At 47.3% G+C, this 26,166-nt stretch overlaps 1 protein-coding gene across 2 annotated transcripts in view; it reads right to left on the bottom strand.

The window, feature by feature from the left end:
* LOC119388267 (methyl-CpG-binding domain protein 2) overlaps positions 1-25,855 on the bottom strand; it is a 49,453-nt gene extending 23,598 nt beyond the window's left edge. The window contains exons 1-4 of one of the 2 annotated variants that reach the window (XM_049413894.1): positions 25,409-25,855; positions 22,305-22,602; positions 16,070-16,160; positions 10,865-11,019 (exon numbers count right to left, since the gene is read on the bottom strand). In XM_049413894.1, the coding sequence (XP_049269851.1) occupies positions 10,865-11,019; positions 16,070-16,160; positions 22,305-22,602; positions 25,409-25,512 (648 nt within the window). In that variant the 5' untranslated portion in view covers positions 25,513-25,855. The remainder of the gene's footprint in view (positions 1-10,864; positions 11,020-16,069; positions 16,161-22,304; positions 22,603-25,408) is intronic. The other variant, XM_049413893.1, reaches the window with a different exon arrangement.
* Between the last annotated feature and the right edge of the window lie 311 nt (positions 25,856-26,166).

Genomic DNA, 26,166 nt, shown 5'->3' with positions numbered 1-26,166 from the left:
GCTTGTTCAAGTTTCCCTTCATGAGTTTTGGCCTTAGGAACGCTGGGCAAACCTTTCAGCGCTTCATCGATGAAGTCATCCGTGGCCTCGACTTCTGCTTCGTCTATCTTGACGACATATTGATCTTTTCACGTGACGCTGAAGAACACCACGGGCACCTTCGTCTGTTGCTCCAATGCCTCGACGACCACGGCCTGCTCGTCAACGTCCAGAAGAGCACGCTCGGCGCTTCCACCGTCCATTTCCTCGGCCACGAAGTTTCGTCAGAGGGAACTCGACCCCTGCCTGATCGCATCTCTGACTTGCAAAAGTACCCTCAACCCACCACCGCTAAAGACCTTCGCCGTTTCCTCGGCATGCTGAACTTCTATAGACGCTTCTTACCGCACGCCGCCGACTACCAGGCGCCCCTTCATGATGTCCTGGCTGGTCTACGTGGAAACCAACCCGTCACGTGGACATCAACGTTAACGAAAACGTTTGAAGAATGCAAAGCCGCCCTCTGCACCGCCACGCTTCTCACCCATCCCGTGCCAGACGCTCCCTTGGGACTCTTCACGGACGCATCTGGTTTCGCCATCGGCGCCGCCCTCATGCAATGCGTGGACAACACCTGGCATCCCTTGGCGTTCTTCTCCAAGAAACTCGCAGCTCGGAAAACGGCCCCTTCCACCGCCAGTTCCGTTGACGAAACCACGACAACCGCCCCGACAACTTTGCCAGCCTACTACAGAGAACTTCTGGCGATATATGAAGCAGTGCAGCACTTTCGCCACATTCTCAAAGCGCAGCACTGCACCATCTATACCGACCACAAACCTCTAACGTACGCCTTCTCTCAACGTCGCGATAAACTCCCGCCTGTTCAGCAGAACCAACTCTCGTTCATTGCACAGTTCACCACCGACATCCAGCACATCAGCGGGAAAGACAACATGGTCGCCGACGCACTTTCACGTGTGGCTACCATCAGCTCGGTGCAAATAACAGCAGACATCCTCGCCGAGACTCAGACCTTGGACGCCGAGCTGCAGGAACTTCTCAAGGGCACGTCCTCACTTCAGCTAAAAGAAGTCTCCATTCCAGGGTCGGCAAGAACTATCTGCTGCGACATGTCGACAGGACGAAGCAGGCCCTACGTGCCCCTGTGCCATCGCCGTGGTCTTTTCAACCAGCTCCACAACCTCAGCCATCCCGGCATACGTGCCTCTACACGCCTCGTGGCTGACCGCTATGTCTGGCCCTCCATGCAGCGGGATTGTCGCACGTGGGCGCGCTCCTGCATTCACTGCCAACGTGCAAAAATCACCAGGCACGTCTCGTCCCCACTCGGAACATTCGCTCAGCCCTCAGGTCGGTTCGAGCACGTCCACCTCGACATCATAGGACCATTTCCCCCGGCAGGACCCTACCGCTACTGCCTCACCGCCATCGACCGCTACACTCGATGGCCTGAGGCATGGCCTCTCGAGGGAATCACCGCGGAAGACGTCGCCTCGGCCTTCTTCTCCGGCTGGATTGCCCGTTTCGGCGCTCCCCGCCGCGTAACCACCGACCAAGGGCGACAGTTTGAGTCTCACCTATTCAGGCTCCTGGGATTGACCATCGGGTTTGAACGCTTGAGGACCACGAGCTACCATCCCTGCGCCAACGGAATGATCGAGCGTTTTCACCGACAGTTCAAAGCCGCCATTATGTGCCACCCGGACTCAACCTGGCTCGAGGCCATCCCAGCTGTCATCCTCGGTCTTCGCACCACCTTCAAGCCGGACATCCATGCTACGCCAGCAGAGCTCGTCTACGGGGAACCACTCCGTCTGCCAGGTGAATTTCTCGCAGCTCTGCCATCCAGCACTACGATGTCAGACCCCACCGACTTCGTCGCCCGGCTCCGACGCACCATCGCTGCCTTACGCCCGTCCCCTGCAGCCCACCATAGCAAGCCCACACCTTTTGTGTTCAAAGAGCTAGCATCGTGCACGCATGCTTTCCTCCGTGACGACACCGTCCGCCGGCCTTTCCAGCCACCTTACAGCGGACCCTATCTAGTCGTCCATCGCGACGACAAGAACTTCACCTTGCGCTTGAACGGGAACGACGTCCGCGTCTCGATTGACCGACTCAAGCCCGCATACATCGCGGCGAACGAACCTGCCAGCGCCACTCTTTCAACTGGCGTCCTTCTACAGCCACCGACGTCGCAGCCCGCTCCTTTCACGACACGCTCTGGACGTTTGGTACGCCTCCCGGATTTCTAGACCCTGAGGGCTCTGCACTCCGCGGGGGGGTGATGTGGCGACCACTGCGCACAGACCTACGCAGCCTCCGTCTCGTCACTGATTAGCCCGGCGTGACACAGCTACTTGCTGCAACACGCTTCCGATAAAAGACAGCGCCACGCAGTTTCGTCGGAGGCTTACGTCACCACTACTGGCTATATAACCCAAGCTACCAAGCTTGGTTGCATGTTTGTTTCTCTAACCTTCCGAAGCGCAGCATCGGCATGCTTGCCCTGCTGCTGCTACTACGTTAATAAACATCGTTTTGTTTTATGTTGGGATCCGTCCTTCACCGACTCCGCATCCCACAGCAACTTTCGGTGCATGATTACAGAGAGCGCTCTACGCGCTCCAACACCGAGACGGTGCACAAGAGCTCGCACCTGCTACGGCTTCCGGTAAATTTACATGTTTCCGACTCTCTCTCCTCCGATGAAGAGCGTTCTCCCTCCCCACTCGTTCCTACCACGTAAGCAACACAACATTCGTTATGTAATGCTTTCGTGCTCCCAAAAGCAGTCGGCGGAAATCGTCGTTAAGCTAAGCACTCGAGCGCATTCGAGCGTGTTCCTTTGGAGTTCGGAGTGCGCTTTTAACGCACCCAATGGCTCAAACAACATAGTCATAATAAATTCGAATAAATCCGAAAAAATCCTATCAACACTTGCCGTTAAAATTTTTGACAATTTGGATTTATCTGATAAACTCCGATTTTAACAGCCAATATGACCCTGTTCCATTCTTTATCGAAAGGGCATGTTCTGAGTGGTCATTGATACATGGGCCGTTTTGGTCAATATAAACTTTACATTACGTCAACAGTATCTCGTAGACCGCGCCCATCACACATTAAACAAAGGGCTTGACGTGCACAGAGCGAGAGATGTCAATGCATGTAGGGCTCCCAGGAGCAAGAGACAACATCAAGATATATGGTCCCCTGGTGGCACTGGGGCATGCCAGTCGGCGTCAAATATAGGGACCTCATAAAGTACTCTTGCGTCTGTTACAACGAGATTTAAGGTTGTAATACAGTCGAACCCGGGTATATCGAACTCGCCAAAAAACGTTTATTAGTTTGATATATTGCATAATTCGATATAGGCCCGCTATAGGATTTTGACACAAGGGCACATAACAATAAGAAAAGTACTTTATTAATATGGTGGCTTACTTGCATGCCCTGCTTTGGAACAAAATAGTCATGGATTTTCTTCTGAGTCAACAACTTCGCTGCCTGCGACAGCACGCACGCCTCCACATTGTCAACGAGTCGGAGCAGCTGAGGCCGCAACCTTCCACATTCACACAATAGCGCCGGACCAACGCAAGTGCACTAATCACTTCGGAGGATGTAGGCAATGGGCCATCGTCAATTTCCTTATTGCTGTCGCTTTGGCTCGTGGTCGGCACGACGTCTGCAACGTAGTCCTCATCTTGTAGCTCACCCATGATGGCGACATCATCGTCCGCACTGACGAACTCGTCGAATGTCGATCCGTCGATAGCTCCTGGGAACTCTGCCAGCTCGCTCCAAACTTCGGCGGAAACACCTGCGGTGTCTTCAGTGCTGTCATCGGAATTTGGGGTGTCATCACCAGGCATGCGGAAGCCGGCATGCCTAAAGCAGTTCTGGATCGTCTCCTTCGTGACATCTGCCCACGATCTACTCAACATAGAAAGAGCTCCGAGCAAGTCGATCTTAAGCTCCCTGCCGACACGAAGGTTCTGCAGCAGCCTCTCCACCAGGCGCTTCCGATAGCCGGCTTTCAGTGCGCGTATAACGCCTTGATCCAGTGGTTGCAGTACAGGAGTAGTGTTTGGGGGCAAAAAACGCAGCTCGATGTTGATGAAGGTCGTACTGCAGTGGTGCGACGAACAATTGTCCACGAGCAGGCACACCTTGCGATTTTCGCCTACCAAATCTTCATTCCACGACGATAGCCACCTGCCGAAAAGCTCCCCGGTCATCCACGCTTTTGAGTTTGCTCGGTAGGTAACTGGAAGCGACAGCACATTTCGAAAACACCGCGGTGCCGTGCTTTCCCGATAACCAGAGGTCGAAGCTTTTTCGATCCGTCTAAATTAGCTGCCAATAGCACGGACACACGAGCTTTGTTTGCCTTGCCGCCGCAAGTCTTGTCGCCACGACACGCAAGTGTCTTGTTTGGCAACATTTGCCAAAATAGAGCGGTTTCATCCGCATTGAAGATATCTTGGGCTTGATATCTTGCTGCGATATCTCGCCAGTTTTCCTCGAGCCATTTGTCTACGCTGTCCAGGTCCGCCGCTCTGCTTTCACCTGTAACAGCTTTGCCAACGATGTCGTGCCGTTCTTTGAACCGTTGGAGCCAGCCTGAACTGCCTTGGAAATCGTTCCTGCCAAGCAGGAAAGCAAGGTCCTTGGCTTTCTGCTCGATCATAGGGCCGGACACCGGGATGTTTCGAGACCGAACGTCCACAAACCATTTGTAAACGGCCGCTTCAACATTTTCGTACACAGCAGTGCGCACACGTCGGGCGCCACGGGCACATGGCCTTTTGTCCGACTTGGCCCTGATGTCTGCCTTGTTCTTCAGGATAGTACTCAAGGTGCTCCTTGGAATTTTGTACGCGGCGGTGACGTCGGACTTCTTTTCACCGCGCTCGACCCGATTTATGATTTTGAGTTTTGCGGCGAACGGCAAATTCTGCCTCTTTGCACAAGCCATGACAACAGCGCGCCAATAAAGTTCACAGAGCACCAACAGGCAACACCACCAGCACAGACCACGCTGAATGAGGACTCGAGGAAAACAGGCAGCAGCAGGCACACAAGCATAAAAAAAGAAAAAATGGCGCTCACTTCTACCGCCTCCGCGCCTCGAAGAAGGCACGACGGCCTCTGGTTGGCTGTAAGCGCTGCGAGCGGGCCAGGATCATTTCTTGCAGGGTGGTGTTCGCCTGTGCACAGCCGGGTCTAAACCACTTTTTCTAGGGTGGCGCCGGCAGTTTTCCCCGCCACCGCGAGGGAAAGCCAACTTGCTGGGGCACTTTTGAGGCACATGGAGTTTGATATATCGGTTGTCATTGCTATTTTCGTTCGATGTAACAGTAACTTTTGCTATATATTCTCAATGTAAATTTACCGTGTTTAGAAATTGTTCGATATACGGGATAATTTGATATAAACGGGTTCGATATAGTCGGGCTCGACTGTACGCGCAAACGTAGGTGTTTTGTATTCAAGCATATGTGCTTGTGTGTATATGTGTTTGTGCATTCAAACCTTCTACACAGCTAAAATATCTTCGTGTATTCTGATGTTTTTGTGTTCAGATATCATTTCATCTAAGATATTGGAGTATTGAGAATAATGCAAAATTAAACTCCGAATTCCGGAGAACTGGGAATTTACAAAAATAAACTACAATAACGCCAAATTTCCACATGAAAATAAACTCTGAAAAAACACCCACTGAAGTTCAAGAAAAATAAACTCCAAAAACACAGAGCCCTAACTTTAGTGTATATATATCTTTGTTGCAGAGACCGTGACATTGACATGCCGGTGAAGTCCTCTTCACAGTGGCTGCCCGGCACACATGCAGCCAAGACAGTAGCAATCATTGTAAGCAAGAACCAATGTGCTGCTTACACTTGCCATCAGAGCCTGGGGTACTGCCCAGGGTGGCAAGACAACCAATGTCGTGCTCACTGAACTCATTCACTTGCTCTTCACTCAGCCCAACAAAACACAACATCTAAAACAATCGCAAGCAGAAAAAAAAAAGCTTCGGTCTGAAATAGCATGGCAGGAAGCCGCCATCTTTAATTTGCCACCTTTGTTCATGGTGGCCAAGTTTTCTGTTTTGTGACGTCTTCCACCGGTATGAAGAATCGAGCAAGACCTTGCATGCTTTTACAAGTTGTGGTTGCCACTGTGCATTGGTTTAGCAGAAGTAAATGAGCTTTACGAGGCATACTCAGAAAGTAAGGGCCATTTGATTATAGTGAACTAGTGGAGGGTCAGAGCATTGTCGTACACATGCAAGGCTCACATAGTGGTTCTTTTGCAGGCCCTCAGGTTACTGCTGGTATAAAGTAGTTAGCTTGACGGTTAACGCTGACAACAATGTCTGTAGAACTGATGGCTCCCACTAGTTGCTGAGTGTGCGCTGCAACTCAATTTTTGTGTGAGAAAGGATCATCAGCTGCATAAATTCTAGTTTACAGACAGCAATAAGTGAAAAAATGTTATACAATGACGTTACGAATTAAAAAATGGCAGCACAATTGTGCATGATGACAAGAGGAGTGGTAGTTCTGGGATTACCTTTGAAATCGTTTAACAAGGGAACCAAGCACTGTTATTTGATCGATGATTGACAACAAGCATCTTGACTGATAATTTATTTCCCTTTACTGGATGCCCCACTATTTACTCGACCGCAACATAAAACCTAAGATATCGATCGCAAATTGTGCACAAGATGGGTAATGAAAATGTTTACCAACCAACACGGAGAGGAAAGAATGTCAGGCGGACAACCATTTTTGCACCACTACCGACACAACAGAGACATGTGTTTTCCCATGTTTATACAAGCCATGACATGTCCATATACAGAACTAACACCGAAATAAATAGAAACAGTCAATGCAGCGGTGCCATTTTTCTTTAGCAAGATGCTGAAAAAATTTCGACACCCTCGTTGCCAACTGGTTGAGTTTCCAGGCATCAAAGTTCAATGCACGTGGATTAAAGAAGCTGCTGCAGAATTACGAAGAGAGCTTTGAAGTTAACGCAATTATGAAGAAAAATAAAGAAGGTTTGTACGAAACTAAAACTGCCAAAAAATATTTGACCAACAAGAACATTTTTCTCTACAGCATAATGGCCAGTACATTCTGAAGAACCGACATATCACAGAACACCCATTTAATTGTTGTAGCGATTGTAGCGGTGCAGTGAGTAACTGTGAGCAGCTCAAAAAGACTGGTCGGCTACTTTAATCTTGTAGCAGTGTACTCAATGAAAAAACTTTCGTTTGGGGTAAAAGCACCTGTTAGTTCTGATTGCCCTTATGACGGGAAATGATCCTATTCTTTAGAGTACAGGACAGCTTTTTTTGACGTTGGGAACATGGAGAGTGAGCTCTGGGACATCTTGACACAAGCAGTGATGTCCTTCTTTGCAATAACACTAGAGATCACTCAAAAGATGCTGGCCTTGCTGGTGAGATCCGTACCCTGAATTACCGCGATTACTTGTAATGCAAGAGAAAGAGTAGTACTACGTCTACAGTTGCTCATGCCTGCCACATTACAATGACATAAAACACCAAATGGGGAACTTATGCATGGCACAGATGGCTCGAAATACACTAATACGTAGGTTGTCACAAGCATGCTCTCCGTTCATGTAATGGTTTGGGGATAAAACAGATACATATTTCTGCAACCCATGAGGGATCTTGGCTCAGCTTTGTTGCGGGAAGGGAAGTGAAAGGAGAGACCACCTTCTCGAGAAGTGAGTAACCACGACGACGGGCACCAGGCCAGGGTACCTTCTCTCGTCATTAGAAAAACTGGTGGGTGTCTGGCAGCAGTGCCCCATTCTGGCGCCCCCTTGCCCCACAACCACTGCAGGAAAAGATGCCGCTCTGCTTCAGTGGCGGCTCTCTGTCATGCTATGCGTGATAAAAAAAAAATACGTCTGTAAAAGTCGTATGTACTCAGTCGTTAGACCACTGGCACCAGCAGAAGTTTCAGTTTACTGTCTCGGTATTACTTTGCGGCAACAGTGAAACTTCATTATATTGAAATTGTGATTGAACACACTTCGTCATTAAGGCTTAACTGTAGTTTTTTAGTACAGTACAGACAACTTATTATGCAATTGCTTATAGTGCAGGGCAGTCTTTCCCGACTCTAATTTACCCTCCCATAGAACTCCACGTACACACATACCACTTATGGTGCATCACCCCCGAAATGAAAGACCGGTTAGAACGCAGCTGCTGGAAAATTCTGCCCTCAAAAGGGGCTTCAAGTGCACTTTAGAGGAGCATCGGCCAGAAAGAGGGTGACGAGGACAAAGCGAAGGAGGAGACATGGAGCAAAGGAAAAAGGAGCCGAGGGAGGATAAAAAACATGGTTGATTCCTCCGTCATAGGAATCGGTACCACACGAAAGTAAAACCTGTCTCTACAGAAGTAGTTGAAGGTTTACTGAACATTAACATAAGAGAGCTTGCACAAATAATACTGGTGTTAGGCAGCTATAGCACCGTTTAACGTGGATGCACCAACGTTGACGCTTGGTGGCACATCTCCATCCCGATGACTAGCATCCATGATCAATGATTAAACAAACCTTTGTGGTAGCTGTAGTAGTTAACGGCGATAGCGTAGTAAGAGAAATCAATGTGACAGCCAGAAGAGTGTCGCTGATTGGACGCAGAACTTATGCTAAGGCCGCGTGGCCATCCTGCCGCAATTGAAGATATTGAACGCCATGGTGGGACTAGAGGAAAACGCAACGCGCGTCATGCATACACCCTCTAGCCCAGCTGCGTATTTTCTTGAGGTGAGTGTAAGCGGGCAACGCGGTGTTACAGCCAGGCGAGGCAGGTGCACGTTGCAGAGCTATATTTAATATGGATGGATGCTATGAGCGAGGCCGAGGCTTAGGCTAAAGTCGCCACCTCGCTGTGTGTTAACATGTTGACAAAACTGCCCGTCTACTGGAACACGCCTAGCAACAATGCATTGCAGGAGCTAATCGCTGAAGCCGCAGTCATAATGTATTACACTCAAACCTCGATATAACGAGCTCTGATATAACGAATTATCGGTTATAACGAAGTAGATGAAGAATAGTCTTGTCACAGATACAGTGTTACCAATAAATGTTTATAACAAATTTTTGGATATAACCAAATTATTTTCGTGGCAGATGTGACTGTTATAATGAGCTTTGAGTGTACTTCACTTTACCGTTCCCAGACGGCGACACCACCCCACCGAACGAGCACTGTGAGAGGAAAGCGCGAGATATAAAAGGCGTGTTTGTAAAGCCTCCAGAGTGTGTGACTGTGGTGCAGTGGATAGCGTGCCCGGCATCTGTTATCGCGGACCGAGAGGTCGTGCGTTCGACTCCCATTAATGGAACTTTTTTTAAGTTTTTCTTTGCCGTCTGATCGTGTGTATTTTTTGTCACTCAAGTCTTGGTGGACCCCGGCATAAAACACTTTCGTGGTAAAAGAAAAGCCCGTGCAACAGCGCACCATTACTGTGGTTTGTGTCCTCAGCTTGCTGTAAAGAAAATAAAGAGTTGCGTCATCGTAGAGCGCACATATTGCATGTACAAGCTGGATTCCACAATCTAAGTGGTGCTCCACAAATTTAAAGGCCTTATTTCCTCGTGGCCTTTGCTGCCAGTAAGTGGTCTAAAGAGCTTGGCAGGCTTTTGCAATATAGCTGCCATGGCTGCTTTCCCATCCCCGAATAGTATCAAGCAAGCTGCACTTGCTTCAATGCATGAGCAGGATCCCTTTGACGCATGATCTCTGAGTCTAGGGCAAGCTTCCTGCGACAGCATGCCAACGTACGAGCTATTCCTGATGAGCACTAGCTCCCTCTTTAGTAGTGGCTTTGAGCAATTGAAGTTGTGGTTTGTTGCCGAGTCAACAAAATTCTTCACAGTGGCTGCACTTAGAAAGGGGGGAATCAAATCGATGAAGAAAGTGAGGAAGTGGATGGCATGGTGGAACACGCGAGCAGCGAAAAGACGAAGCGTGAGGCTGGAAGTCTTGGTACGAACAATTTCTTTTTTTGTGCAGCCCCTTCACGGAGACCAGGTTTCCTTTTCTGCCTTCCTTCTCTGCTCCTCTTTTGTTGTGGGAGGAGAAGAATGTTGTTTTGCCGTTTAAGCTTGTCCCACTTGCAGCACCATGGCTGGACACCGATAGCATGTGCAACACACTAATGGCGGTTCTCAGTGGCCGTGTTTTTTGACATCACACGTGCCTGAGAACTTCAACATACCGCACATTGTGCGGAATTTCAGACACCATTCAACCTTGCTTTTCTGTAGTGTAGTTCCACATAGACAGGGCTCGGCAAAGATACATTAAAATTGCATGATGATATGATACAATATACTCAGGCAAGAAGTATTTGAGACACAGATACAAGATACTACCGCAGTCATTGTATTCAATGTGATGCTTTCCAAGTTCATCTAAAGATACTTCGATACATTGGGAAATTTGTTATTATACATCCATATAATGCAGCAGCAAAAGACTGCACAAAAACGTTTGCTTAAAAATTTCTCAAATGCAACTTTGTTTCATTTGTATGACTTGAATGGAATGCCTGTTAGTATCTCAAATGTTTTGTTTTTCTTGCTCAAAGTACATTAGTTTCACCCCAAGACAACTTATTGGCGTTGCCTTGGCTGGTTAACATGCCTTGCCATTTTTGCAAGTGATGGTGCTTCTTTTCTCGAGGGATGCAGAAGAAGCACTTACAGTCCAGCTGGTTCTAACCCCAGAGGAGCGCATGCAAAGCCTGGGTCACCATGCAGGGGTAATGCACCTGAACAAGAGGCTGGTCCGGGTTGAGATAGATGCCTGGATGCTTGTCGAGTGCGCTACGTACGCCGGTCTGCCCAGTGACAGGTTGTGCACTCATATGCAGAGCCGTGGCTATGCTCCGAAGAAGGGTCTCCTGGCTGACATTGGGGCCCACACCTGCAAACCAACAATCCATCAGCTGGCTATGCTAGTTAGGTATATAGATGAAACAGGAAATTCACCAACATAACTTTAAAACTGGGCTTTATCTGCTGTCACATTCACAGCCTGGCAGAGGCCCCCTAGTTGCACACAAACAGTTCTTGGTAGAGTATTGCCATGTATACATGACAGAATGTGTAAGCACAATTGAAAAAGGACACAATTGATGATGGATTTGAACCAACTAGCCCGCCAACATGTTTTAGCCTGTACACACTGCTCTGCTTTTTCTTGGTGACCGCTTTCAAAGAACCACTGCACTATGAACTTGTTTCTTTTGCCACAGAGCAAAAATTCTTCAGGAGGCAAAACAGCACAGTCATGGAGTCGGGCATGGCCCTGACGCACGCTATGTCGTGCGAGCCCGCTAGCAGAGAAGGAAAAACACTTCCATCGCGTTCTCCGATGAAGCTCGCCAGTTCAAGGCCCTCAGGTACCAATTCACCGCCAGTGCTTTATGGACAAATGAGTGTGCATCTTGTGCCTCCTCACTGGCTCCAAATACTTGGATAAATTAATGAGAAACAAGGCGTCACATACAGAAAAATTACCCATGCGAAATATTTTGTAGAATGTGAAAACCATAATATTTTATAATGTGAACTCAATAGGTTAGGTATCATTTTTTCCTACAAATGATGAGACTTCCCCCATATGCCATTAGTTCATATTTAGGTTGTTCTTATTACTGATCTTCCTTCGTGCCTATTATGCACGGCCACCACAGGGAACTACAAGTTCCTGCAATAGTATCACTTCAGGTGTCTGACGATCCGCGGGACGCTGTTAAAAAATGAAGTGTATGGAATGCACCTTGCCTATTTCTGCATTCTGTGGGTCCACTTTCAAATATGATGACTTATTTTCTTTACCACTGCTATCTAATTATACACACTGTGAGAACACAGCCAGTTTTGTCCGGAGCTTCCAGATTCCTCACTCACCACACTGCCGTTCGATGCTGACAAACATATTGCTAGTCCTCTTGTAAAGGCTTCACAGCTTCCATTCCAAAGTACAAACCTAAATGATAATGAACAAGCGCACCTGAAAGAGACGCATGCGCCAAGCTTGCCATAATTCCGCCGCCTATGTCACTCTTCGAGAAGTGCTTCTTGCAAACATAATCATGAGTCGTGCGTTCTCAATCTTTTCTTGGTTTGTACGAGCCCACACTTCAAACCTCACTGGGTCACTCAGAACTTTGCCGATAATTACCTTCTCCTTGCAGGATGCGTAGCTACTGTTGCAATTCCCCACAACCCATTTCTGCCCCATCACAAAGAAGCACTGATGCAAACCCTGGAAAGCGCTCACCTTTGTTGCGGCATGAAAAGCACGTGCAGAGAGCGAGAAGCCAGTGCCGCTGGTGCAAAACAGAAGTGAAGTTTTTCTCAGGCATATGGCCAAGCACTCTGCCAGCAGTGTCAGTGCACAAATTGACATTGCAACAAATAATTGGAGGTTCTCATACGTGGTGAATTTTGTTAGACCTGCATTTATCTTTTCTTTTTCCCACTTTCTACATTAAATGAGTAGAGTGGGAACAGAACGGTGAAACTGTGAGCTTTCAAACCAAACGAAGATGGCAGCAATCGGTGGCACAAGTATTTATGAATTCCAGGTTTTTGCATGGTTCTGAGCCCCTTTTTCGCCGTCCACATTCATTAAATTACTTTCCCGGGCACAGTGCATCTGTAGCTAAAAGAATTGAAGATCGTGAAATGAGCGATTTACTGCCCCCCTCCCTTTCTTTTGCAGTTTTCATGATGTGAGCGATACCTGCAAAATGAAGCGAACGTATACTTTTGATACAAAGGTGGGTCTTTTTTAGACTACAGTCAACATCCGATTTTTCGGACTCCCTAGGGACCGCGAAAACGTCAGAAAAATCTAGCAGTCTGGAAAAACGAATTCATGTTTTTTAATCTGCTCAAGCGATCAAATCGCCACACCCATGTCCGAAATAGCTTTAGTACACTTATCAGGCATTTTGGTGCGCACCCAGGCATTTGTGAACACATTCGGTACCTACTGCGAACCCCACTACAGGCCAACCACAACTGCGAATTTGTGTCTCATGATGAGCGCCGCCGATACAGTCAAACCGGGTATATCGAACTCGCCAAAAAACGTTTATTAGTTTGTTATATGGCATAATTCGATATAGGCCCGCTATAGGATTTAATGACACAAAGGCACATACATATGAGAAAAGTACTTTATTAATATGGTGGCTTACTTGTCCTGGATTTTCTTTTGTTTCAATAACTTCGCTGCCTGCGACAGCACGCACGCCTCCACGTTGTCCAACGAGTCGGAGCAGCCTTCCATATTCACGCAATAGCGCCGGACCAACGCAAGTGCACTAATCACTTCGGAGGATGTAGGCAACGGGCCATCGTCAATTTCCTTATTGCTGTCGCTTTGGCTCGTGGTCGGCACGACGTCTGCAACGTATTCCTCATCTTGTAGCTGGCCCATGATGGCGACATCATCGTCCGCACGGACGAACTCGTCGAATGTCGATCCGTACGTGGCGGCGACGTCAGACTTCTCACCGCGCTCGATTCGATTTATGATTTCAAGTTTCGCGGCGAACGGCAAAGTCTGCCTCTTTGCAGAAGCCATGACGACAGCGCGCCAAGAAAGTTCACAGAGCGCTAACAGGCAACACCACCAGCACGAACCACGCTGAATGAGGACTCGAGGAAAAGAGGCAGCAGCAGGCACGCAAGCATAAAGAAAAAATGGCGCTCACTTGTACCGCCTCCGCGCCTCGGAGAAAGCACGACGGCCTCTGATTGGCTGTAAGCGCTGCAAGCAGGCCAGGATCATTTTTTGCAGGGGGGTGTTCGCCTGTGCACAGCCGGGTCTAAACCACTTTTTCTAGGGTGGCGCCGGCAGTTTTCCCCGCCATCGCGAGGGAAAGCCAACTTGCTGGGGCACTTTTGAGGCACATGGAGTTTGATATATCGGTTGTCGTTGCTATTTTCGTTCGATGTAACAGTAACTTTTGCTATATATTCTCAATGTAAATATACCGTGTTTAGAAATTGTTCGATATACGGGATAATTTGATATAAACGGGTTCGATATAGTCGGGCTCGACTGTACCAGAAAGCGCGAAAAAAAATTATGGCTCTCTTGAATGGAGCATTTGGAAACGATGATGCGGAACACAATGGTTGTGGCGGAGGAGTGCACGACTCCTCTGACTTTCCCGGATGCGTGTGCGCATGTAAACGATGCGCAACTGTACGAAAATATCCACCGATACACAGCATTTGCTGCCGTGTGAAGCCGACTGTTCCTAGTTGTGGGCAGCATGACGCCGTCACTGCTGGGGCACTCGCTGCACTGCAGGCACGCGTTTGCTGTGAAAGTGTTCGTGATGCCCACTCCGATACTGACCACACACGGGCAGCAGTGGCAAGCTGCTTTCATTCGTGAAGGCAACGTTCTGTCTGCACAAGGAGGCAGCATGAACGGTGGCGCGGCGCGTTTGGGTTGTCGCCTATTAAAGGACCCCTGACACCAAAATTGAAACCTCGAGATCTTTGTGTTGTTTGACTTTCCTGTATACGGGGGCACATCTGACCGATTATTAGTGACGAACGTTGCCTTTAAGATATCTTTATTTGGTTTTAAAATGAGCGTGAGTGCTCACTTGAGTTGGCTGCACCTTGCGACATCCTGGCATGACGTAGATAGAGGCCCCGTGTGACGTTCCACGAGTAAAGCAAGTATTGTGGACGTCACAGAAGGTTTGCGGGGCGCACGTGCACAATACGACGACTGGCACCCGGCGAGGCCTATTGTTCCGCACCCCTCTGGCTCTGTTGTCGGGCTGCTCTCGAGGTAGTTTTCGTGAGGGGACACGCGCTTAACAGGTTTAACCCATACCGAGGCACCCACATACTTTCAATCTCTACCGCGCGCGGGGCCCCGATTTGAAAACCGCGCTGTCAACGTCACCACAGCTTGAGTGCACGTGGTCTTTGACGCTCCCCCGCGTGGGGCGCCAGTTTCTTGTGGTTTTTAGGCGGGCGTTTTGAAGTGATGCTAAAATGGTCACAATTAACTACGCTAGAATTAGTTGTACGATACGCTAGAGCATTTACGATTTAATTTAGAGATTACCAGACACAAAGCTACAAATTACAGCAAAAAAGTCACCAACAAAAATTTCGCTGTCAGGGGTCCTTTAAGAGCATGCAGCACGCTCACAACTGCGCTAGGCCATATGCACTACCGAGCAGTTAGCTGAATATGCTTATCATAAAGGGTTGTTAGCGATTAAGCCATATTGGTGTGTTTGCCTTCTGCCACCATCATGCTTCCCTGCATTTCAGGTGCTTATCCGTAAAGGTAAAGGCATTGCCGCACTGCGCCACCATGATAATGGCCCCTTCGGATATTCGGTCTGCTTCACCCCACAACACTGCGGCAAAGCTGACTTTTGCCCACTGCTACGGCCGAAAACAGATCGACTCGTGAAAGCACAGTTTCGAACTATCGAGATGATAGAACTATCGAGATGATAGGCGCAGCAGAGGTGGGGACTTCAATTAATGCCGTTTCGGACCTGCAATTTTGGCAGGAAGTCTGAAAAATCAGATGCGGAAGAGGCGCCCGACTTCTTTATACATCGACGTCTATGGGTCTTGTGGCAGTGGTGTGAAAGCATCCAAATTTTCAAGCCTGTTTGAAAAATCAGCAGTTGACTGTAATTCTTTGGTGGTGTTAACAATAGCTGTAGGAAAAATTCCAGCCTGCTATTGGATTCTTCTCCTAAAAATTTTATCCAGTGTATTGACTATACCCCCCCCCCCCCCATGTCTTGATCAATTTTTCTAGCTAAAACGGCACAATCATTACACGGGTAAATTCGGTAATAAATGGCATGGGGGCCTCGTGATATCCATGTCTTCACAAATAAGATTTCTGTAAATTGCAGTGTCTATCTTGCTGCTGACAGACCATTTTAGAAAAGCTCACTTGCCTTTCATGTTCCTGGGAAGCTCAAAACTCTGAAGGGCTTCTTGATCCCGGTCGCATGCTTGCAATCCTTGTAACCGCTTTTCCCAGAAGAGCTGAAATAGAGCAATAACACCCATTCAGAGGACAATGGAAGGTTTTTTAACAATGCCCTTGACCTTAGAGACAAGCCCAAGGCAAACCAAACCAGCATGAAAGTGCTATGACTGTTTCTATTCTGGAGGAAAGTCACAACAATCATCCACAAAATAAAACTGCTGAGAAGACTAGCAAAAAATGGCTAGATGATTGCTGGCAAAAAGTAATGAAGTTGACATTATACTGAGAATAATGAGCCCAGGTGTATAAAAGCATTAAAATGTTCCAATGCACCAAAACGCCTTACAGAACTAGTTTGGCGGCAATAAGAAATTAACGAGTAATGCCACTGGAGCCATCGTTTTAATAAGGAGACTTGTTTTCATCAGGGCAGACAAGTCCTCTTGTCGTAATGTTGGCCCCAGCCATACTCCTATTTTTCATTACTTGAAGCTTCCACCGTCCCCTGAACCTTCGTTCTGCTAACTTTGGTGGCAGGAACATATATATTCTCATCATCACCACTGCCAGCACCATCATCATCAGCCTGTCAACGCCCACTGCAGGGCAAAGGCCTCTCCCATGTTCCGCCAATCAACCCGGTCCTGTGCTTTCTGCTGTCACGTTATACCTACAAACTTCTTAATCTCATCTACCCATCTAATTTTCTGTCTCTCCCTCACGCGTTTGCCATCTCTTGAATCCAGTCAGTTACCCTTAATGACCACCAGTTATCCTGGCGACGTGCTACGTGCCCGACCCATATCCATTTCTTCTTCTTGATTTCAACTATGATGTCCTTAACCCCCGTTTGTTTCCTGACCCACTCTGCTCTCTTCCTGTCTCTTAAGGTTACACCTATCATTTTCCTTTCCATCGCTCGCTGCATCGTCCTCAATTTAAGTTGAACCCTCTTTGTAAGTCTCCAGGTTTCTGCTCCGTAGGTAAGTACCGGTAAGATGCAGCTGTTATATACCTTCCTCTTGAAGCATAGTGGTAGACTAACATTCATGAATTGATAATGCTTGCCGAATGAGCCCCATCCCATCCTTATTCTTCTAGTTATTTCACTCTCATGGTTCGGCTCCGCGGTTACTACCTGTCCTAAGTAGACGTACTCCTTTACAGCTTCCAGTGTGTCGCCCCCTATCGCAAAGCACTGTTCTCTGCCAAGATTGTTCCACATTACTTTAGTTTTATGCATATTAATTTTCAGACCTACTCTTCTACTTTCCGTATCCAGTTCAGTAATCATGAGCTGTAATTCGTCTCCCGCGTTACTCATCAATGTAATGTCATCAGCGAATCGCAGGTTACTGAGATACTCTCCATTAACTCTTATCCCTAATTCTTCCCAATCTCGGGCCCTGAAAACCTCCTGTAAACACGCGGTGAATAGCATTGGAGAGATCATGTCTCCCTGTCGTACGCCCTTCTTTATAGGGATTCTGTCGCTTTCTTTATGGAGGACTATGGTGGCTGTGGATCCGCTGTAGATTTCTTCTATTATGTTTATATAGGCTTCGTCGATGCCCTGATTCCGCCGTGCCTGCATGACTGCTGATGTCTCCACCGAATCAAATGCCTTCTCGTAATCTATGAAGGCTATGTATAGAGGTTGGTTGTATTCCGCGCATTTTTCTATCACCTGACTGATAGTATGAATATGGTCGATTGTTGCCTGTACGAAATCCTGCCTGGTCCTTTGGTTGATTGAACTCTACGAGGGAGGTCCGATAAGTACTTAGCCTTCAAAAGAAAAACGAAAATTTTAGAATGGTGTCAATTTATTTCTCAACATAGTCCCCTTTCAACTCTATACACTTGACCCAGCGATCCTCCAACTTCTTGATCCCATCAGAAAAATACGTTTTCGCCTGAGCTGCAAAGTAGGCTTCTGTGGCGGCGATAACTTTTTCATTCGACTCAAATTTTTGTCCGGCGAGTGACTTTTTCAAGTTGGGAAACAAGAAGAAATCACTCGGGGCCAAATCTGGAGAATAGGGTGGATGGGGCACCACTTCGTAGCCCAGTTCGACCAACTTGGCCATGGCGATGGCGCAGGTGTGAGCTGGCGCGTTGTCATGGTGGAAGAGCACCTTTTTCTTCACCAAATGTGGCCGTTTTTTTTTTTTTTGCAATTCGGTGTCGAATCGGCCCAGTAATTCGGCGTAGTAGGGTCCTGTCACTGTTTTGCCCTTCTGAAGGTAGTCGAAGAATCACACCTTGAGAATCCCAGAAAATGGTGGCCATCACCTTTCCGGCCGATGCGACAGTCTTTGCCTTCTTCGGAGCAGGTTCTCCGGGTGCAGTCCACTGTTTCGACTGTTCTTTGGTTTCTGGTATGTACCAGTGGATCCATGTTTCGTCGACGGTCACAAAACGACGCAGGAACTCCTTCGGATTACGCTTAAACAGCTTCAAACACTGCTCCGAAGTGGTCTCATGGACGCGCTTGTTGTCCGGAGTGAGCAAACGCGGCACCCATTGCGCCGACAGCTTTCTCATGCCCAAAATTTCATGCAGGATATGACCCACGCGGTATCTTCAGATGCCTACTGTCTCGGCTATCTCGCGCACCTTCAGTCGGCGGTCTGCCAATAGGAGGTCGTGGATTTTTGTCACGTTATCAGCCATGGTAGCCGTTTGCGGGGCCCCTGGGCGAGGCTCATCAAAAACCGACGTGCGGCCACGTTTAAACTCGTTGAACCAATTTATGACGGTTGCCATCGAAGGAGAAGACTCACCGTAGACGGCATTCAGTCGCACTTTGATTTCGCTGCGCGATTTCCCTTCCAAAAACAAGAATCGAATCACCGACCGATATTGCTCTTTTTCCATTTTTAACGGACACACGAAAATCACCTGCTTCCTCAAGTGGCCAAAAGAAAACCGCGAGCCCAATTCGACTGGACCTTTACATGTGTCCCTTTAAGAGAGAGTACTCAACGTCAGTATATGTCTTATGCGACAGCATTGCGCTGTCGCGGTGAGGCTAAGTACTTATCGGACCGCCCTCGTAATGTCGTACTAATTCTGTTAGCAATTACTTTTGTGAATAGCTTGTAGACAACGGACAGTAAGCTGATGGGCCTGTAATTTTTCAGGTCCTTGACGTCCCCTTTCTTATAGATCAAGATGATCTTGGCATTCTTCCAAGATTCTGGTATCTTCCCCGTCGAGAGACACTTCGTATACAGGTTGGCCAGTTTTTCTAATATAATCTCTCCACCGTCTTTCAACAGGTCTGATGTTACCTGATCCTCACCAGCGGCTTTGCCTCTTTGCATTCCCTTTAGGGCTTTCTTTACTTCTCCTGTCAATACTGGTGGGATGCCAGATTCCTCTGGGCTATTACTGCTTCTTACGTTATCATCCTAACTGTCTCGGCTGCTGTACAGATCTCTGTAGAACTATTCCGCTACCTCAACTATTCTATCTATATTGGCTGTGACCTTGGTTTCCTTGTCCCTTAATGCATACATCTGATTTTTGCCTATGCACAGTTTTGTCTTCATAGCTTTGAGGCTTCTTCCGTTCTTTAGAGCATGCTCAATTCTCTCCATATTATACTTTCTTATGTCGGCTACTCCACAATTTCGAAAGCTCCGCCAGCTCTATTTTGTCTGTTGCATTTGAGGCTTTCATGGTTTGACGTTTCTTCATGAGGTTTTTCGTCTCTTGGGATAGCTTACCAGTGTCCTGTCTAACGACTGTACCCCCAACTTCCACTGCACACTCCTTAATGATACTAGTTAGATTATCATTCACTGCGTCAACGCTAAGGTCGGTTTCCTCGGTTAAAGCCGCATACCTATTCTGAAGTGAAACTCTGAATTCCTGTACTTTCCCTCTCAGAGCTAGTTCATTAATCAGCTTCTTGCGTATCAGGTTCTGCCGTTCCTTCCTCAAGTCTAGTTGAATTCTAGATCTTACCATTCTATGGTCACTGCATCGGATCTTGTTAACTACTTCCACATCCTGTACAATGCCCGCGTGGACACACATTACGAAGTCTATTTCATTATTAGTTTCGCCATTAGGACTCCTCCACGTCCACTTACGAGTAGCCCATTTTCTGTAGAAGGTATTCAGGATCCGTAAATTATTGCGTTCTGTGAACTCTACTAGTAACTCCCCTCTGGCGTTTCTAGAGCCGATGCCATATTCCCCAACTGCATGATCTCCAGCCTGCTTCTTGCCTACTTTTGCATTAAAGTCGCCCATCAGTACAGTATACTGTGTCTTTACCTTACTCAATGCTGATTCTACGTCTTCGTAGAAGCGTTCAACCAGTTGATCATCATGGCTGGATGTAGGCACGTAGGCCTGTACCACCGTCATCCTGTACCTCTTATTAAACTTAATCACGATACATATCACCCTCTCATTAACGCTATAGTATTCCTCTTATCGCCAGCTATATTTTTATGAATAAGGAACCCCACTCCTAGTTCTCTTGTGTCAGCTAAGCCACGATAGCATAGGACGTGTCCATTCTTCAGCACTGTATAAGCCTCCTGTGGCCTCCTAACCTCACTGAGCCCTATTACATCCTATTTAACACCCTCTAATTCCTCGAATAGTACAGCTAGACTCGCCTCACTAGATAAAGTTCTAGCGTTATACGTAGCCAAGTTCAGATTACAACCATCACCATAGGTCCATTCAATTTGCCTGCACCCTGCCATCCATTTCAGCGATGTAGCAATGGCATCCTCTTAACCAGTCATTTAATTCAAAAGGTTCAGGACTGTCCCACACCCTCTTTGCAGATGGTGCCGGCTTAGTGCAGGTGCGTGCATGCAGCAGGTGACACAGGCTGTGTTTATGCCTCCGAAACCAACCTTACCCATGCTTCAAGCTCAAGTGGGTGGTGCACATTAAGTGGACAAACACATAAGGCCTGTACTGTGCCATCACCTCACCATTTGTTTTTTTGTGTTGCATTGTGCCTGCACAACTAAACTCAAGCCGCATATTTCTGAACTTCTCTTACGCTGCCATGAACCAGTTCAGAGTAGCACAAGCGAATTGAATAGATCACATGTCATAGCATTCAAAAGATGCCCATCACATTGGCTTAAAAAAATTGAAATTGTGCTCCAAACCATAGTTTCCTATAGATACACTAGAGGGAACTCTGGCGGTAGTGTCTATGGGAGCTGCAATGTATGGCGCTTCAGCCAGCATGGGAATGATGGGTAGTACACGAATTTGTCTAAACTTTGCTCTTTTGGCCCCGTTTGGCTCCGCGTCGCCTGCATACGCTTTGTCGCAATATGAAGTTCAGCAAAAGTCAGCAGTTCCACTTCACCACTTTAACCTTTTTTGACTCACCAATTCAAATCTGGTCACGAAGTTCACAACGGTCCATTTTTTTATCCGAAACGAACGACAAAGCACGGCAATAAACAATGCCACAAGTGCGTTCGAAGCCGTAAGCACGAAGATTAGGCAAATCCGTGTACTACCCATCATTCATATGGTGGCTGAATGATTGCAACGCCAGAGTTCCCTCTAGGTAATTGTAGGAAACTCTATGCTCCGAACAGCCAGGAACTCTCAGGACAGATTATGTTAACGCTCGTGTGCTCGCTAGCAGCAAGCCTGCCACAACAGTGGCCTGTGTCAGCCTCACAAGAAGTGCATAACGTGCATAGCAAGCTCTGCGAGTGTGACAATCACATGACACATTGATACATTGCACTCTAACTGCATGAACGTGAGACAGAGATTTTTCACTTTCAAAAGTGACGAGTGTGCACAGAGAAAACTACATAGAGAACCCAGAACTATGAACAGAACTAAGCAGACAATGTGGCACATGGTGTAGCCATGGCAACTACTCCTTCATTGCCGATTGGCTGCATCGCTGTGCAGCTGCCAGAGAATGTCACAAAAATGGGTCCCGGACCCACCTCCCAATGAAAGAGAAACCTCACGTGCACATCAAAGCCACCTGCACACACAGCCTGAGAACAGCTAACAGCAAGCTGCCATGCCACTAGTGTGGCCAGGCCTTTACCCTGTCTAAACAATTTTCTGTGTGACATCTGCCGACAGCAGATGTCAGGCTAGAGGAGTAAGCCTGCTTTTAATCGCCTTGTTCAACAAGGCCCTGAAAAAAAGCATACGCTTGAACAGGAAGAGATGCCTACCTGTTTTGGTTTGTCTGGAGGGCCATGCTTAAAATCTGAGCGCACTTTGCCTTCCTGTGATCGTACCACAGTGACTGGCTGCTTGAAGATGGAGGCCGTTTGCCTGATAGGAGGCACAAGAGAGGCATCATTGCGTATCCCTCGACTGTAGTCAAATTGTGTGCCTCGCTGCCTGCGGCTTTTGCGAAGCAGCAAAGAGTTGACCTTGCCCGTGCGGAAATCAAACGTGCTCAGGTCAATGGCATCACCCAAGAAGCGTGCCAGCTGAGGCTTGCTGCGAAACTTCTTTCCTCCAGGACTGCAGGGCAAAGATAGAGCTCAGAAAACACAGATAGCACTCTAATATTTCAGCACGATTGGTTCAGCACTAGTTTAACAACAAATGGGAATAAAATAGGTATTGCTGTTGTCACTATGCCTGGCATTTGGGACACGAGGAGGGACAAAATATAGTGGACCATGGGGAACGTGGCAAAACACCAGCAAGCAATATTTGTCAGCAATTGCCTAGTGCCCCTCACATTTTCGCTCAAGAGGATGGCACTTTTCAAATTTCCAGTAGCCACCTTTTAGGCCTCAGAAACTACCACCAATGGCATGACTTTTAACTAGTTTAGGAACAATAAACCACAACTGCAGCCCTATCCTTAGTCTTTTCGAGGGGCTCAGCCACATGCACCTATGGTCAACAGTATTTTGTCTCCACCTGTACATACATGAGGCAAAATCAGTTAACTATTACACTTCAGTGAACTGTCACTTCTCACAGCAGCTTCACTAGTTAACTGGAACAACATGTCTGATCTCACTGCCCACAAAGCCTCTACAGAGGTTATTTTTGGTTTCTGTAGAACCTCTTACAGATCTGACCTCTGTAAGAGGATCAACCGTAAAGAAGAAAAGCCACTTTGCAAATGAAGCACACACAAAAATATGTTGACTGTTGAAGTAATATATAATATCTCAAACTTGCGAGCAGTGCTACATAGGCCAAACTGGTCGATGTATCAACGAAAGACTTAGTGAGCATGTGTACTCGCTCAAAGGGTCAGTTAGCAGTCGTCTTGCTGACCACTGCAAGAATTGTGAATGCCAAACTACTAGGCTCATACACAGATTGCAAACTGCTATGAACATACACAGAACACCATCAGTGCAAAATCTATAAAGGTTATAGCATACAAACAAAAATTGGTGATAAATGTGTCAGCGTATCTTCACTACCGCTCCTCCAAAACTAAGTCCTGCCTCTTCCGAACATGCGACATAGCACAGTTTACAGTGACCTGATGAGTATACTGATTGTTTGAATGCATTATTTATTGATGCGTAAACAATAAAAAATTGGTTAGGCAGTGTTGTGCCTGTTTCCATTTCATTCGTCCCTAACCTTGTTCTTTCGTCTAAGTTCGGTAATGTACCAGCCTGGTCCAATGAACATGTTTGTCATACTGCAAAATTATTCTAGAAATGTACCAAGGCAGGGCTATGCCTCACTAAAAGCTAGACACACTTGTCAAAGTGTGTGTACAAGTTAACATAAATACTTGGCCGAAAAGATGATTGTGTCTTTTGTGAATAGTACTGATATGAGACATAGTACAATTCAAATTAATTATGAATGTTTCATTGAATGGAATACTTGGATGTTAAACCCAGATGGAAATGTAGCACTCATCGTACAATGACTCGTCGCTGTGTCTAGTGGTTACAGTGCTCAACTGCTGACCTCAAGGTTCGGGGATTGAATCCCGGTCACATTTTGATGGAGGCGAAATGCCAGAGTCCCATGTGCTTAAATTTAGGAGCACATAAAAGAACACCAGGAGGTCGAAATTTCCGGAGCCCTCCAATATGGTGTCGCCCATAATCATATATTGTGGTTTTGAGATGCAAAACCTCAGCAATTATTATTATTCTTATCATCACACATGTGAATCTAGATTGAACAAGACAGTAAAATAATACAGCCAGTTAACTCTCCATTTTCCAGTTATCTGAAATTTATCTACTCGAATTAAGAATCCCAACCACTATCAATACTACACAGCTTGTCAATGATGACAAAACTACTGTATTTGTCGTCAACTTCACAACACAGCTTCATGGATACTGCGTTTGGATGCCAAGCAATTTTTCTTCGGTTCAATTTGCGTATGCATGCACGCGACGGCACAGTTGCCTCTTAATTCGGTAAACACAGAAAGTGCTGCAACTACCATGTGAAATAGGCCAGAAAGCATATTACCATAATGCGTCCCTTTCATGGCCAGTTCCTCGTGGACCAACCTACGCTGGATGACAACAGCCAGCCCGGCCGAATGACCCGACAAACATTGAGAGAAACGTGGGCAGGGTTCTGTTTGGTGTCGCAGAAGTCCGTGGTGTGCCCGTGTCACTGGGGCGCACGTAACCCACGAGCCGCTTCGCGCTTCTCAGTCTGGCAACAGACTTCTGCGACACCAAACAGAATTCTGCCGAAGCGTGGTCTCCGCGATCAGCTCCGGGATCACGAAGGGCGCGCTGCCGGAGCTGATCGCGGAGGCCACCAAAACTAGTTACTAGTGTTACCTAAAGGTAGCATATAGAGTAGCTCTAACCACAACCTGCATGGCGGCGTCAACGCGATGGCCACGGATACCAACGGATACCTCGTGCAAATCGGTTGGCTAGTTCTGTACTTGAATTATGTGCACAACAGCGACTTATACCCCTTCAAATAAGCACTCAATTATCAACGCCATAAGCACGAATTGTTCAAAATGGGCAGTGCGCCTCTACAGGTAATTAACCGGCAATTCTACCGTGTAGCAAACGAAAAAGTTAAGGCGTACGAAGACGACAATGAGAACGTCATAGTAATTGCAGTATTTATTTGATATATTACCTAATATTTCCTTTTTTATTATTTTTTTTATGATTCAACATTGTTTAAATTATCTTCTAAATTTTAAACTACGATTTCTTGGCCAATCCCCCAGAGTGGCTATGTGCCATAGTGTTGAAGGAAAAACAAACATATCTCTCGTACACAGCACTGAAAGTAAGATACAGAACGATGCACGCGAGTAGGCAACGTCGCAAGCCCGTTAACACAATCTCACCTGTAGTAGTAGACGTCGACTTTTCCAGCTGACAGCCCACCTCGACGAATAACTTCCTCGCGTCGCCAGCCCTTCGGCAACGCAGGGCAATCGAGGTTTGCCATTCTCAGTAGTAGCTTACACCGTCAAGCTCACAGTAGCAGATCAGACATTCACTTCACGCAGTCGTTCACTAGCAAATAGAACAGCGAGCGGTTGTACACAGTACTCTGCGAACTAAACGGCTTTTCCGTGCTCACAGTGTGCGATTCCGGCTTGGTGCACGGAACCGGCGCGGCAAAAGTTCAGATAATTCAGCAGACACACAGAAACGTGGCCTCTCTAGCCTCTCAGCTTCCCTTCTCATAATATTAGAGAACAACGTAAACTGCTTAAGCGGGGCCGCGGTGCCTTTGTTGAACCACTGTACGACTGCACACTGCACTCCTGACCTGCCCAGCTAGCGGCGTTCTACGTGGTTCTACCTCTACCAGAGAACATCTACCAGAGAACATCTACCAGAGAAGCTGCCTGCGCCGGCTCTCGTTCCAGACTTCGCCGCTAAGGGGGCGCTCGAGTCGTTACCCATGCAAGGAAGATAAGAAAACGGCGGAGCATGTGAATGTGGAGATATCCACCCAGGTGTACGTTTGGGCACGAGCCTACATGAAGCCTTGGGTTTTAGGGACAACAATGGAAAGCTGAACACGCCCGCGATAGAAATAACTAAGACACGGTTCTGGTGCCAGGAAATTCGAGAGAAAGGACAAAAATAAGTA

The sequence above is a fragment of the Rhipicephalus sanguineus genome, chromosome 3 (assembly GCF_013339695.2).
Source record: "Rhipicephalus sanguineus isolate Rsan-2018 chromosome 3, BIME_Rsan_1.4, whole genome shotgun sequence".
NCBI lineage: Eukaryota > Metazoa > Arthropoda > Arachnida > Ixodida > Ixodidae > Rhipicephalus > Rhipicephalus sanguineus.
Note: the sequence above shows the minus strand (reverse complement) of the source record. Positions and strands in the feature narration are given on the sequence as shown.